The sequence below is a fragment of the Erpetoichthys calabaricus genome, chromosome 16 (assembly GCF_900747795.2).
Source record: "Erpetoichthys calabaricus chromosome 16, fErpCal1.3, whole genome shotgun sequence".
Taxonomy (NCBI): Eukaryota; Metazoa; Chordata; class Cladistia; order Polypteriformes; family Polypteridae; genus Erpetoichthys; species Erpetoichthys calabaricus.
The window spans coordinates 83,880,711-83,897,219 of record NC_041409.2 but is presented as its reverse complement, the minus strand read 5'-3'; the positions used below and the strand labels follow the sequence as shown (position 1 = coordinate 83,897,219).

The 16,509-nt window shown below is 39.4% G+C and overlaps 1 protein-coding gene across 1 annotated transcript in view; it reads right to left on the bottom strand.

Moving 5' to 3' along the window:
- Positions 1-16,509, bottom strand: part of LOC114666823 (cation channel sperm-associated auxiliary subunit beta-like) — a 70,464-nt gene that overhangs the window by 8,861 nt on the left and 45,094 nt on the right. The window contains exons 13-20 of the mRNA XM_051919752.1: positions 14,563-14,732; positions 13,730-14,044; positions 12,780-12,919; positions 7,867-8,064; positions 7,415-7,525; positions 7,139-7,249; positions 5,377-5,518; positions 4,543-4,643 (exon numbers count right to left, since the gene is read on the bottom strand). Coding sequence (XP_051775712.1) covers positions 4,543-4,643; positions 5,377-5,518; positions 7,139-7,249; positions 7,415-7,525; positions 7,867-8,064; positions 12,780-12,919; positions 13,730-14,044; positions 14,563-14,732 — 1,288 coding nt within the window. The remainder of the gene's footprint in view (positions 1-4,542; positions 4,644-5,376; positions 5,519-7,138; positions 7,250-7,414; positions 7,526-7,866; positions 8,065-12,779; positions 12,920-13,729; positions 14,045-14,562; positions 14,733-16,509) is intronic.

Sequence of the window (16,509 nt, the reverse complement as noted above, 5' to 3'; positions counted from 1 at the left end):
CAAAATCTTGTTTTGAAAAACACTGGCAAACTCATCTATCTTAAAACAGAGAAACATTCTGTGTGATGTCAATTACAGATTAGTTATTGTTTTAAATTTAATTTGAAAGATATCACTTTACTGCAGTGGGTTGGCGCCCTGCCCAGGATTGGTTCCCTGCCTTGCGCCCTGTGTTGGCTGGGATTGGCTCCAGCAGACCCCCGTGACCCTGTGTTCGGATTCAGCGGGTTGGAAAATGGATGGATGGATGGATGGATGGATGGATGGATATCATTTTAACTTGTACATTTTGTATGTTTCCCTTTTTACTCATCTAATAGATTCTCCTGAAGGCCTCCATTGCACGTTAATCAGATGCCAGGAGATGCACGCATGTGTCCACAAGCTGCTCGTAGCCCAGCTCACAACTCCTGCTGCTTGAGATAAGTTAACCATAAAAGTAATGGTAAAAATAAACAGCAAAATTCTTATGTAGAAATAAACTTGACAGAAAAGGAATTATGTAAACATCACTATCTAAGCATAGAATGAACACATCTGTATGTATTCAGTATTTATATTACTCTGAAAACGACCTCAGAGATGTATTATCTGACACAACAGTTTTAACTTGAGTTTTCAAAAAAGACTTTGACTCTCCATTGGGTACTTTTTTGAAAAATGTTATGTTTTAAGAAATTTGAATTACAATCAGTCACAGACAACTCCACAACCAATAACACACATTAAGATATTAATTAATGTCATTTTGACATTACTTGAAATGGACTCTGCTATCTGTGAAAGCTATTGAGTCACTACATGTCTATTTAGCCTCCACTTTTAACTATGTGACATTGTAAAGTGCTGCTAAAAAGCATGTATTTAATGTAATCTAGAAACAAATATAACTACATTCTTTTATCAATGTCATGTTTGAATATGATTCACTCTTCCTTGAAGTAACTAAAAAAAATCAAAAATGCACCAAACTATCAAATCATTTAACTAAGTCCTTGAACGCACTTGAATCTAACTTCATTTTCTAATTTGTTTGTCACTGGTTTACTCTGGGGACTTCCTCACACAATCCAAAGATATACTTACATACTCTGTATTAGCCTGTATTATCTTATTATACTGTAAGTGAGCAAGGTTCTGCACACATTATGTGCTGTCTAGAGCTAGTTCCTGCCTTGTTTCAGCTCCTCTCTGCTCTGGGAAAAAAGATGAATACTGTAGATTATGCTTATGTTAAATTGTTAAGGATTGGTATTGTTTTAATGTACAAGATTGCTGGAAGGCAGAGTCTATATATTTTAACTATTAAGGCCTTTATAGTGCCTCACTGTGACTGTGACGGCCAACTCAAAAGTCTTTCTTTCTTTTACTTACTGTAATGTTATTCCTTTCTATCTATCTATCTATCTATCTATCTATCTATCTATCTATCTATCTATCTATCTATCTATCTATCTATCTATCTATCTATCTATCTATCTATCTATCTATCTTTACTTACTGTAATGTTCTTCCTATCTATCTATCTATCTATCTATCTATCTATCTATCTATCTATCTATCTATCTATCTATCTATCTATCTATCTATCCAATCCCAGCCAACACAAAGCAGGAAACAAACCCCAGGCAGTGCGCCACCCACCGCAGGGCACACACACACACCAATCTCACACTAGGGACAATCGCCAATGCACCTTATGCACTTTGGACTGTGGGAGGAAACCGGAGCACCTGGACGAAACCCACGCAGACTTTGGGAGAACATGCAAACTCCATGCAGGGAGGACATTGGAAGCGAACCCAGGTCTTCTAACTGCGAGGCAGTGGCGCTACCCACTACGCCACCGTGCTGCCTTCTATCTATCTATCTATCTATCTATCTATCTATCTATCTATCTATCTATCTATCTATCAAGCTTCTGCAAAAAATGAAATTTTCCCCTGCAGACAAATAAAGTTCGAGAACCTCGTAGATGGAATAATTTGTAAATTATACTCATCTGTGTTGACAGTAAAACACTCAAAGTGATTTTTGTTGTTTACGCTTCTGCTGCTGTATGCATCTGGATTTCCCCATGGGATTAGAAAAATGTATCTAATCTAATTTGACACAAAAAGACCAATAATGCAATACTGCTGGTATAGGTGTTGCCCCCCATGACCACAAAATTGGATAAATTGGGGTTACATAATAGATGGAAGATTGTAAAATTTTTAAAAACTACTATTTAAATTATTAAAGAATTCTAATTGAGTGCACAACAGTAGATAGATTGGTGCTGCTGCCTCACAGCTCTAGGAGAATGGGTTTGAATCCCAAGCTTGCTAACTTTTTGCTTGAAGCTTGTGTGTCTATATAGTATTTTCTTCATTTACTCTAGCTTTCCCCCCACATCCCAAGAACATGACTTTTAAGACGACTGGTGGCTTTAAATTATTTCAGTTTGTCATTGGTGCTGGTGTTGGTGTGAGTGCACCCTCTTATGAAGTTTTATCCCTCAGAACCAGGGCTTACTATGTTCTTATGTTCCCTCTTGATTATGAATTGGACAAAGCAGAGAAATGTGATGGATGAAAGTATGAATACACTGCCTGCCAAAGTGACACCTCTGCAGCATGCTGAGCTGACACATAATAAGATTATGAGCAGAACTGTTTTGCCAATTTGATTAAAGACATTTTCACACTCGTAGTCTGTTTGCTTTGTTCCTGCATTGCTTTCAATTTTTGCGTTGCTTTTCACAATGTAAACTTTAAATCGCACTAAACATATCAATAATCATCTCAAGGTGCGTTGTAGACCGCTTTCATTGGGCAGAAACATTTTTTCTCCCCCAGAGTCAAAATATCATGAAGGGTCAACAGCAGTTGTGTTTGCGCACTGCCATATTTTTCATTGTTATTTACCAAACACATTTCTTTGAGCAAAATGCCTATCATTGTACTGGAACACGACTTGAATTTGCACTCCCACATATGCTACGGAAAGGATACATTTGAAATAGGAGAGTGTAGAAAAGAAAGCAAGCTCTGCTGAAGGCATACACTAATGTGCACTTTAGTTTTGTGACAGTAGACGAATCAGGGGTTTTATTTCATTATATGATGATGTGTATTTACTTACCAGTAGCCACCATATGAATGTAACATCAGTTTAGTTTATCCTAAGTCACATGTCTACTGGCTTAACTCTTCTCTGCTTATTTTGGAGTGTTTGATTAACATGATTTACTATATATGTAAAAGTTAATGCCTTAGAAAGCCAGTAATAATGAGAGGATGACCCAACTGCACCAATCACTTTCGTGGTATAAGTTTAGTGATTTTGGTCGCTGGTCTCACAGGGGGCACTGTTATTTGTTTCTTGCAACCTCCAGCCCCGCAAACAGGTCCTCCAACTTGCAGGGAAAACTTGGGGGCTGTTGGCAGGATTGGCACTCCAGCCCCTGTAAAAAAACCTCACACTGGTCCAGTGTGGTGCTGATGTGTCACCTGTTACACGGCTGCACTTGGGTCCCAATCTGGGTGGTTCGTCTTGTGGTGGGTGCGGCTGTGCACTGTAATCATCGCATGCTTCCAACCTCCTCCTCCTCTGTATATAATTTGATCGACCCTTCCACAAGTGAATTTACAACATTTCTTTCGGACAGTTGTTCGATTGTGCACGTACACATGCAAAGCTATGAGCCTGAATCAGGAGACTTGCTCTAATTGACTGGTAATTGTGTGAGATGTTTTATGTGAATCATACTACATTTGTACCTACGTATATATTTATTTTTGTTTTTTTGTCTTTTTTTAAATCATTAATCTTTTATTATTAATTGTTTGATTATGCAATGAGTACAATTATGCATTTTTTATATTGGTTGGCATTGTACAGCACAGATCATTATTGGATTCTGTTAAATCACAAACTTGTTTCTCTTGTTCTGCATGAAAATATGAGATAAAAGTTTTTTTCTCACCTATCACAACAAACTACAGGGGGTAAGTAACATATAAAAAATATCATTTTGGGGTGGAGTATACCTTTAATGGCAGCAAGGTGGCACAGTGGGTAGCACTGCTTTGCAGTTAGGAGACACGGGTTCACTTCCCAGGTTCCTCCCTGCGTGGAGTTTGCATGTTCTCCCCATGTCTTCGTGGGTTTCCTCCCACAGTCCAAAGACATGCAGGTTAGGTGCATTGGCGATTCTAAATTGTCCTTAGTGTGTGCTTGGTGTGTGGGTGTGTGTGTGTGCGCATCCTGCGGTGGGCTGGTGCCTTGCCCGAGGTTTGTTTCCTGCCTTGCGCCCTGTGTTGGCTGGGACTGGCTACAGCAGACCCCCGTGACCCTGTAGTTAGGATATAGCGGGTTGGATAATGGATGGATGGATGGTATACCTTTAATGCCCTCTTGGCCTTGACTTACATTGCGCCCATTACCCAATGTAGAGTTTCTCTTTCAGGCCTCAGAACTACTGTCCACCTGGCATTGATTTCAATTCAGGCATCACTTTTTCGGGCAAATAAAAGAATATTGTTGTAATGGTCTTACATTAACACCTATCTTGAGTCCTTCTGGGTGGTAGAGTTCTTCATTCAAGTTCCTGGTCAGATACAACCGCAGCCTTTCCAAGGCGGAGTGCAATGGTGGAGCTGAGAAAACAAACAAGACCAGCAAAATATCACTGTAGGGGTCACACATGCATTGCCTAGATATACACTGTATATATTTTTAAATATATGTAAATTAGTTCTGGTTGTTCTCTTGCCATCTTTATGTAACAACAACAACATTTGTTTATATAGCACATTTTCATACAAAAAGTAGCTCAAAGTGCTGTACATTTTCATACAAAAAGTAGCTCAAAGTGCTGTACATAATGAAGAAAAGAAAAATAAAATACAAAATACAAATACAATATATATGTATAAGGCTTTTAATTAGAAAAAATATGAGCCTGTTTCTGATAAGACTGAAGTATTGTTTTGTTCTTTAGTGTTTACATTTTGTTTAACAATGCCCAGGTTGATTTTCTATTTAGTATACTTACATTTATTAGAAATTATTGTAATATTAATCAATGATAATATACAAGTCACTATGGGATATCTTCCATCATTTTTGTTGATTACTCAGAGAAAAGCACCTCGAGTTGCATGTAAATGTATAAGGTGCTATATAAATAAAGTTATTATTATTATTTGTAATCCCTTGGCAATGCTGCGTAGGGAGTAAAGATAACCTCACCTTAGTAAGGTCTACATTTTGGGGATGTAGGAAAGGTCATCAAAGTTTAAGGCTCTTTCAAGCAAAATCTACAGGTAGTGTCAGCATGCAAAGTAAGAAGCAGCAAAGTATAAAGGGTCACACGTGAATATTAAATACCAAAGATGTCCCAAGCAACCCTGTTGTTCAGTTCAGTTATCTTGATAAAGCACACCGGACTTAATTGATGGTCTTCATAATCTGGTCTTTGTAAAATGAGTGTTACTTTGACCTTCCTTATATTGTAGGGCAGACGGAGGACCTGTGAGAACAGAAGCAACAGCAGTAATGTCTATCTTGATATGAGTGTACATCTCATCAGAAAAGACAAATATCTCAGTATTCTGTGCCCACATGACAACCCAGGTGGGGGCAAAGGAACATCATAAGACTCTGTGCACACTTGGTGATCCTGTAGGTGATTTGAGTAAGCATGAGAACCCCTGCCCATCTCTGCACAGTTGGGGATCAAAGGTGTATTTTAAGACTTTATGTCTATATTGTCCCTCTGTCTTTACAGCAGTCTTGGGCTTGTGTGTTATTATGTACAGTGCCTATAAAAAGTATTCACTCCCTTCAAAGTTATCACAAATGGCAGTGCTACTGCTTCACATTAAAGACACCAGGGTTCACATCCCAAGTCCTCTCTGTGTCGAGTTTGCATGTGCTACCTGTGTCTGAATGGGTTTCCTCCCAAGGTGTTCCAGTTTTCTCTCACAGTCCAAAGACATGAAGGTGAGGTTAATTGGCATTGAGCAATTGAAGGTGGAGTAGTGGCTCTGAGGCTAGGGATCTGCACTGGCAATCGGAAGGTTGCTGGTTCGAATCCCATAAATGCCAATAGGGACTCTGCTCTGTTGGGCCTTGGGCAAGGCCCTTAACCTGCAATTGCTGAGTGCTTTGAGTGGTGAGAAAAGTGCTATATAAATGCAAAGAATTATTATTAAATTGGCCCGTATGTATGTTTTTATTCTGAGATGTACTGGTGCCCTGTCCAGGTATTTGTACCAGCGTTGTGCCCTGTGCTCTATGCTTGCTGGGTCAGGCTCCAGCTTCCCCATGATCCTGTTTTGAAGATGGATGGAAGTTTTTACATTCTATAGTCACTGAACATTAAATTACAGTGGATTTAATTTGGCTTTTTTGACAATAATCAACAGAAAAAGACTATTTAATGTCAAACTGAAAACAGATCTCTGCAGAGTGCTCTAAATGAATTTCAAATATTTGATTGAATGTTGAATAATAAGAAAAAGTGAAAATCTTCAAGGCGGGTGAATACTTCTATTTATAGGCGCTGTATTGTTGTAGAGTCAGTCAGACAACATGCTTGTCTCTGTTAGTCTCATCTTTTTCAACAGGTAGTAAGTGTCCTGTATTTACACAAAGGGGCAGTGAACATTGGCAAATGGGCCATGGTGAAGACCTGCACCCACTTTGGGGTCCTAATTGATTAATGAGGTACATCTTCAAGCCTTTTGTCCTCTTTATAGGCTAGAAAGGTATAAGAGGGACATCTCAAGGCACTGTATCCCTATGCTGGCCCTGCATTAGATAACTGGAGCATTACCCATTGCTGTGCCCACTTTGGGAACATAAGAGGAAAATAGTGGAGCATAATACATACTGTGTGAACAACCATAGAGGCTGCATACGGGAAATGAACAGGTCATGCCTAAATAGCAGCTCCGGAATGGATCAGAGATGCATTTTTTAGGATTATGGGAACATCTGATGGCTCTGTAGTCACACTTTAAAACTTTATTTGAATAGAAAGCTGTTGGGTTACTGTGTGCTGACTGGATAAGGATTGCTGCTGATGACTCTAATGATGTGTTCAAATATACGCTTGAATGGAGAGAGGCACAAGGTGATATCATACCCGTTCTCTGCAGTCTGAATGGATAAGAAGTGGTGACAGCTTCAGTTCACTGGTACAATTGCACTCTTGGCGTGTGGTCTTGAATTTACATTGTTTGAAGTGGCTTGTTTTCTGCAGTGAACAAACCCAAGAGTCAAGAAAAATAACAAATAAGGAAATTGAAAAATAAAGTAAACTGAACAGAGGTGACCCGATACTTAGTGGTCTGGGCTTCCATCTTTTTGTCAAATTATTAAGGCACTCTGTGGCTCAGACTCCCTGTAACAAAGAGCTTACCTGCACAACTGGGTAGTTGGATATTTCAAATGGTTTACTGGGGTCAGCATTGTAGATGTTTGATGAAAGCGACACTGGGTCAGGAGAATCTGACGGAGGCTTGTAATTCACCTGAAAATTTGGAAGTGGTTTCAGTTTTCCTGTCATTACTAGGACAGATAAAGATTATGGAAGCATCTTGATATTGTGGAAGCATACACAGCTTGTTTAGGCAGGTACATAAGAACATAAGAAATTTGACAACCGTTTAGTCAATTAGGCTCATTTGTTTATCTAATAGCTTAGCTGACCCAAGACATCTTCCAGATACTTCTTGAAGGTTTCTGCTCCAACTCTGTGTCTCAGTAGTTTATTCCAGATTCCCACAACTCTTTGTGTAAAAAAGTGCTTGCTGGCTTCAGTTCCAAATGCTCTTACCTTTACTTTCCAGGTGTCTACAGACAGTTCCTTACCGGCAAATTCATCAGCATCTTTCGGTCCATCTCATCCAGGGGCTCACCATACAATAATTCATATTCACTGAATGCCACCTCAGGAATATATGTCATGTAAAGTTCAGTGGGGCAAGAATTCAGGAGGGCAAAGGTGAAGCTGGTTACAGAACACCGTAAGGAGGCCCCAGGCATCTGCACAGTTACGGTGGCCCAAGTCTGTGGTTAGGTGAAAAGACACGTCTTAGCAAATAATGACATAAAAAAAAACACAAGCAGGGGATAAAAAACACAAGCAGGAATCCCCATAAATGCCACTTCACTCCTTTCCACCCCAAAAACCCTGGCTGTGAAAAGCTTACCCCCTGGCATCTCAGAATAAGAAGAACATCTTTTGGCAATTAATGGTATGATGCTCGCAACAGCCATAGCATTAGAAACAGCTAGCCTTAGTCTAAGGCTACAGCCACACTACTTTGTTTTTCATTGAAAAACACAGACATTAGTTTCCTTTCGTCCACACTACCCCAGCATTTTCAGACCCTGAAAAGAGAAACTTTTAAAAAAGCTCTCCAGAGCCATATACTGCTGAAAACAGTGGTGGACTGATAAAAGGCAGACTTTTAAAAACACAGACTCTAATCACACTGTGATTGGTTCATGCTTATTATGTAGCCCTTTCCTGATTGGATCCTGGCTCATTACAACCTCACATTCCTTGACTGGTCTCCCTTCACAGAAGAAAACCATATATTTCAATATAGAAGGCATAGATGGGTTGCTTTCCATGGGGCCTGTTGTGATGCATTTAAATAGCCTTTTGTACAGTTTGAATGCTGCATACATGCACAAAAGGCAAATAATTTACTGGTCTATATGGATTTAAGGATAAACTGCATAAATCTAGGTATGCAAAGATCATAGAGACTCGAAACTGTAATTGCTGCAAAAGGGACTTCCACAAAGCACTGATTTTAGGGTCTGAATACTTTCATTTACTAGAAATTTCAGTTTTTGATCTTTAATAAATTTGTAAAACTTTATACAGTATTGAGGTTGGAGAGAAAGTCCGTGTAGTGGTTTATTGCGTTTGCTGGGAATTTTCTAATTATCTTTTATTGAATTTTGCTCTTGGGACTTCGATTTATAATGGAACATATTAGCTTTGGATTGCCTTTTTTAAGGCAAGTCCCTTTTGCCTTATTTTTGCCCTTTTTCCATTTCTTGTTCCTTTCTGTTAAATGCAAAATAAATTATTCATTTTATAAATATTCATTGATTGGACTTGTCTCTTCTTGCAAGAGGTTATACAGTTCCTCTCTCTAGAATATTTGGAATATTTAAAAGTATATTGTTCAACGTTTAAGCCAGGACCTCTTTTTAGGCCTGTGCAGGCCGCAGCCACTCTATGGTGGTTGGGAGCTGGCAATATGTAGTGAGGTCATATGTGGGCAGGTTGGTGAAGGTCCTGGCTGTCACATTAAAATGTTTTTATATTTGTATTTTTGATTTATTTTGTGTTTTTAAAGAGAATTTATCATGAAGGTGCTTTCTCCATGTTAATTTATTTTGACAAAGTGTATTTTTATTTTTGTTTTATTCCTATCTAAGAGTACTGTGCAAAAGTTTTAGGCAGGTGTGAGAAAATGCTGTAAACAAAGAATGCTTTCAAAAATGGAAGTGTTAATCATTTATTTTCATCAATCAACAAAATGCAGTGAATGAACAAAAGAGAAATCTAAATCAAATCAATATTTGGTGTGACCACCCTTTGCCTTCAAAACAGCATCAATTCTTCTAGGTACACTTGCACACAGTTTTTGAAGGAACTCGGCTGGTAGGTTGTTCCAAACATCTTGGAGAACTAACCACAGATCTTCTGTGGATGTAGGCTTCCTCACATCCTTCTGTCTCTTCATGTAATCCCAGACACACTCGATGATGTTGAGATCAGGGCTCTGTGGGGGCCATACCATCACTTCCAGGACTTCTTGTTCTTCTTTACGCTGAAGATAGTTCTTAATGACTTTGGCTGTATGTTTGGGGTCATTGTCCTGCTGCAGAATAAATTTGTGGCCAATCATACGCCTCCCTGATGGTATTACATGATGGATAAGTATCTGCCTGTATTTCTCAGCATTGAGAACACCATTAATCCTGACCAAATCTCCAACTCCATTTACAGAAATGCAGCCCCAAACGTTCAAGGAACCTACCTCCACCATGCTTCACTGTTGCCTGCAGACACTCATTATTGTACCGCTCTCCAGCCCTTCGACGAACAAACTGCCTTCTGCTACAGCCAAATATTTCAAATTTTGACTCATCAGTCCAGAGCACCTGCTGCCATTTTTCTGCACCCCAGTTCCTATGATTTTGTGCATACTTGAGTCGTTTGGCCTTGTTTCCACGTCGGAGGTATGGCTTTTTGGCTGCAACTCTTCCATGAAGACCACTTCTGGCCAGACTTCTCTGGACAGTAGATGGGTGTACCTGGGTCCAACTGGCTTCTGCCAGTTCTGAGCTGATGGCACTACTGGACATCTTTCGATTTCGAAGGGTAAAAAGCTTGATGTGTCTTTCATCTGCTGCACTAAGTTTCCTTGGCCAACCACTGCATCTACGATCCTCAACGTTGCCTGTTTCTTTGTGCTTCTTCAAAAGAGCTTGAACAGCACATCTTGAAACCCCAGTCTGCTTTGAAATCTTTGTCTGGGAGAGACCTTGCTGATGCAGTAGAACTACCTTGTGTCTTGTTGCTGTGCTCAATCTTGCCATGACATGAAACTGTCTTCCACAACCTCACCTTGGTAGCAGAGTTTGGCTGTTCCTCACCCAGTTTTAAGCCTCCTACACAGCTGTTTCTGTTTCAGTTAATGACTGTGTTTCAACCTACGTGTGACATTGATGATCATTAGCACCTGTTTGGTAGAACTGGTTGATCAGACACCTGACTAGAATCCTACAAAATCCCTGACTTTGTGCAAGTGTACCTAGAAGAATTGATGCTGGTTTGAAGGCAAAAGGTAGGAACACCAAATATTGATTTGATTTAGATTTTTCTTTTGTTCGCTCACATTGCATTTTGTAAATTGATAACAATAAACAATCATTATTTATATTTCTGAAAGCATTCTTTGTTTACAGCATTTTTTCACACCTGCCTAAAACTTTTGCACAGTACTGTATATTTCCTGTAATCATGTGACCGCAGTCATCACTTTCATGATGCTGCTGGGGGTATAACTACAGTGGTATTTCCGTTGTGAATTATCCCTCAGTTAAATAAAGAAAACACCTTCTTAGTGTCAGTTTCTTCTTCAATGTAGGCATATTGTTGAGTATTGATTTTGGTCTCTGAACTCTCTTTGCCTTTTTCTTTGCACCTTATTTTGCTCCTTGGTTTTGATTGCCTACCTGACGGTCTGTCTGGATCTGATACTGACATCACTTTTTGACTAGAATTGTTTGTCTTACATTGCCATCTTCTGGTCACTTCAGGCAATTACATTAACCCTGTGTCATTACACTGGCCTGCTTTTTGGGACTTTAAACAAGCCTCACACTGTTTGGCAATAGCGGTGTCTCTAGTGCACAACACTGAACTTTGAGAAGCAATGTATATGAAGAAACATGAATTAACAAATTAACACATCTTCTTAACTGATGTGAGCAACCTCTTATTTGGTACCAATATACTACCTTTCAGAAATGATCAGTCAGAATGAGTCAGAAATATTACACTGTGGGTTCAGAGAAATAAGCAAGACATGCACAAAATCCACTGATGATCATATTCCTCTGAGCTGCTACAGGTAACAAATGGCTTAAAATATTGTGTACCTACTTTGGACACAGCCACAGAAATACAACTTTGTAATGTAGCTCAATAATACAGATAATGGCAGAATGAACAGAAACAGCAGAATTATGTTTGGTGCAATGAATAAATACTATAGAAGATAGAAGATATGTGCTTATTTGCACAATCAAAACAAAACTAGCTAGCCAGCCAGCCATGAATCTGCAATATCTGGATCGTAATGGCCCTCTAAACCAGCCTACTTGTCAGTGTTTGGGGCTACAGGAGCAACTCACTTCTCTCCAGATGCAAAGAGAGACTCTAAGTGGAGAACTACCTGATGATTTCAGCTTGAGAAGATGTGCTGAAACTTTATAACAAAACAGTGAATGCAGTATCTGGAGTACTGTGTGTACGGTTGGTCTCCAGGGAAAAAGGACATAGTAGCGCTAGGAAAAGTCCAGAGAAGAGTAAATGGGCTGATCCTGGGGATACTCTGGATGAATTGAAGAAAGATTAAAAGAGCTGAGCCTTTACAGTTTAAGCAAAAGAAGATTAAGAGGAGACCTGACTAAAGTGTTTAAAATTATGAAGGGAATTAGGACAGTGGAGCGAAATTGTGACTTTAAAATGAGTTCATCAACAACATGGTGACACAGCACAAACAGTAGGATGTTTTTCTTCATACAGAGAACCACAAGCGCTTGGAATGAGCTACCAAGTAATTTGGTAGACAGCAGGACTTTAGGGACTTTCAAAACTTGATTTGATGTTTTTTTGGAAGAATTAAGTGGATAGGACTGGCAAGCTAAGTTGGACTGAAAGGTCTCTTCTCGTCTAGAATGTTCTAATGTTCTAATATCAGCTGGTCTCTCTCTCTCTTTCTCACTCAGCACCCCATTCTCCTGCACAGCTCCGCACCGATACCACAATATCCAAGAATAGTTCATGGACGTGCCACTATCTGGGATACAAGATAGAAAGTTACACTCGAAATAGCCACATCCTGTCCTACATGTCACAGATGCCTTGATTAAGTCTGCCTTGGATTCAGAACTGCTAACACAGTGTCACAGTATGAAGTTGTCCTGAGCTAGAGCATGGACACTGGGTAAGTAAATGAGCTTTTTACCATGTTGTAGAACAGGCTGAAGATGGAAATATTCACCAAGTGAGTCCCTGAAGAGTACCAGAAATGATTGATGTGGACTTGGAAGGAAAAAGGGTTCCCCAGTGTCACACTCAACAGGCGCTTCTGATAAAAGGATGAGGCTGAGAAAACAAAATTGGACGGAAGTTTATTCCACAGCCGCAGTAACCACAAGGTTAACATGGTAAGCAAGATGGGCATCTATTGGACCCCACAACACAACGTTCTGTACTCCAATAACCAATTAGCAGCCTCACTTTATGGTGGGATGACCTAGACCTGAGAGACCCTATTGAGAAAGTAGATAACTGTACTATACTGTCCACCTGTTGTAGTGGACATACACTCTTAAAAAAACAAAAAGGTACCAAAGTGGTTTTTAGGAGCGATGCCATATGGGAGCCTCTTTTGGTCCCTAAAAGACCCATCTAAATGAAGGTTCCAGAAAGAAACTTTATCATTTAGATTGCTAAAAAGGTTCCATAAATAACCATGGATAGGTAATAATAGATTTCTGAAATAATAATGGGCTCATGATCTAAAAAGACCCTTGTTACATACTATAATACCAGCTACATTCAGGTTTTCTTAACCTATTGATATCCTGCTAGGTAGCCTACTACATAGTATACTAAAAGATTTATTTTTTGTCCACATATAAGGCACATTTTCAAAGCTAAAAGAACTAATTTCAAATGGAATTCCCAAAATTAAACAGTTATTTGTCAAGCAATGTTTCTATGGCGAACCACACAATCCAACAAAGTGCCATTTTAAAACCATTATGTTGAAAAGTGTAGTGCTCCACTATTTCAGCTACAGTACCTTTAGCCAGGGGAGCCTATCTCATATAAGAAACAATGAATGCATGCCTTTGTTAAACCTTCACCCGAAGCAGAAGAACATCATTAATTGTTGTGAAAGAATCTCACCTGCCTCAGAAGCACTGAATCTGAAAATCTGCCTTTCCAGGAAGGCAAGGTAATAGATACCATCTTTGATCAGAATATCAGGGACCTGCAACGTGTGCTTGCATCTGCCCTCTGTTACTTCCCATGCATTGGCTGGTACATTGAAGAGCAGCCATTCCACTGCATACACACTCTGAGGAGGCACCAAGTTAGGTAAGGTTGCCAAGGCTGTAGCACTGGTGCTGTTGTCCACTCGCCGGATCAAAAAGCTGCTGGCGCCAGGGATCACAATGATTGCGCCTGTGTTTACTCGTGTGAAATCATAGGAGCCACCTACTGTGACAAAAATGAATTAAATCAAAATTTACAATTCCCAAAATAAAATGACCTTCTTTCAGCATCACACTCACTTCTTACCTTATCAGGGTCATCACTACACCTATGCACTTCCCTTATGGTCCTTCATTCACATAAACCTCTTCCATTGTCTTTTTATGCTCTGCCTTCTGCCTCTTACACTCCATTTCTCTAATTTTAATCCCTGTGTCTTCTTTTCATTCTTTTGGCAATCACCTTCACGTTTTAGCCATTATGTACATACACCCAACCAACAGTTGCAACCAGTAACCCATCACACACAAAACATCCGGTTGCCCGTTTTAGGTAATTCACATATCTCCCCGCTTTCTCCTGAATTCTGCTTCTTACAACTCATTGCTTCAGATAAGTTCAGTTTCAGATAAGAACACTCTGAATACCAGGCAAGTGAACCAGTGACTGCCACTGGGTGGTAAATCTGCCTGGAGCTTACCAGGAACACTGGAGCCTGCTCAGAAGGTCTTTATTAAACTCACCAGTTAGTTGTACTGTAGCGTCATTCTGTGCTCTATTGGTAACATTGAGGACAACGCTGACCACTATTACACCTTGAAAGTCCACCAACATATCTACCAAAGCCTTGGCCAGAAAACCCTCAGCAGCTTGACCTGGAAATACTTGAATGATGACTCCCTCACCACCAGATCTGGAACAAATAGAATCAAAATAACAAAATAGTCAAGTGAAGCTAATAGATATTAGAAGGCCACTTTTAGACAACGTGTATCTGTATCTAAGGACTTAACTAGAAGACTCCAGAATAGGATGAGGTTTATCATTGCAGTTCACAGTAAACTGCCAAACCTTATGGACATGTTTATATAGCAACTCAACTAATTTCACATATCCTTATTGCTGTCTGAAGAAAACCCAGGGCACTTTAGAAGGCCCGACATCAACTTCTTCACCATATTTTTTTTTGCCCCAGTTGTTATGTTTCTTTCCCCAGCTTGTACTTACTTCCTGTTTTATTATTGTTCTGGCTATTATTGAATTTGTACTTTTAATGTTTTTGTGTTATTTTTATTGTATTTACCATATATACTCGTGGATACGTTCTCCCGCGGAAAAGTCGGGAGTTGATTTTACAGTATAATTTCTGGTATTTTATAATGTCGGTCGTATAAGTCGAATGCGGAAAACTCACGCTATTGGTCCAAGAGATTACGATATGCTAATGCCCACCTGAAAGAGTAACCACAGAGCACACAGCCTTTTTTTCTATGTGGGTGTGGCAATGCTCTGTATCAGCGTGTGCTACTAACCTTCTCTCTCTCTCTCTACTGTGCCTATGTGACCACACGGTGGTACCCGAACTATTCCGAAGCATTTTCACTGATTTTTGTATCTCACACCATGATACACCTTTATCGTAAGAGTATCCCTTGTCTATGATGGAGCGTTCGATCAGAAGAAAATATGAAGCTGGTTTTAAATTAAACGTCATTGAAGTAGCGAAAAAAATTGGTAACTGCACTGCTGCAACAAACTTCGATGCACCTGAGAAACTGATACAAGATTGGAGGAGGCAAGAAGATGTAAAAAAAATTTAACCGTTGCATTTTTGAACGGTGCACAAGTCGGGGTCTGATTTTATGATCGATTTTTTGGGTTTCAAGAGCCGACTTATACGTGAGTATATACGGTATGTATTTATTTTTGTTATAACAAAATTATATATTTAGTTTTGTTATATTTTTCTATACCTCTAAATATGCAGCCATTTCTTTTGTTTTGTGGGTGGAACCCCAGGGGGTGGGTCCACCCTGACATCACTACTGCTGGGTTCTTGGTGAATTTGAAGAGACGGTCCCAGCACTGGTTCATTGGGTCTGATTTTATGATCGATTTTTTGGGTTTCAAGACCCAACTTATACGTGAGTATATACGGTATGTATTTATTTATGTTATAACAAAACTATATATTTAGTTTTGTTATATTTTTCTATACCTCTAAATATTCAGCCATTTCTTTTGTTTTTTGGGTGGAACCCCAGGGGGTAGGTCCACCCTGACATCACTACTGCTGGGTCCTTGGTGAATTTGAAGAGACGGTCCCAGCACTGGTTCATTGAGTTTGTTGGAGATTTTGTAAGTATCTATTCTGGGAGTTTGCTCTTATATCATGTTTGGGGTTGCATCTTTAGGCAAGTCCTTTTTACCTTATATTTTCCCATTTTTGTTCCTCTTGGTTGAATACAAAAAAAATCATTTTAAAAGATTAATTGATAGAACTTTTCCCACCTAGCTAGAGGTTATTATATTGACTTGCAAGTGACAGTAAAAAGAAACCAAAATTAACCAGGAGAATGAAAATTATAAAAAAAGGCCATACATCCAAACTGGGAGACAAGAAAATCTTTCGCCAGAACATGATAGAAAAAAATGGAGGCACATACAATAGTGGGAATTTGGAAAAACAG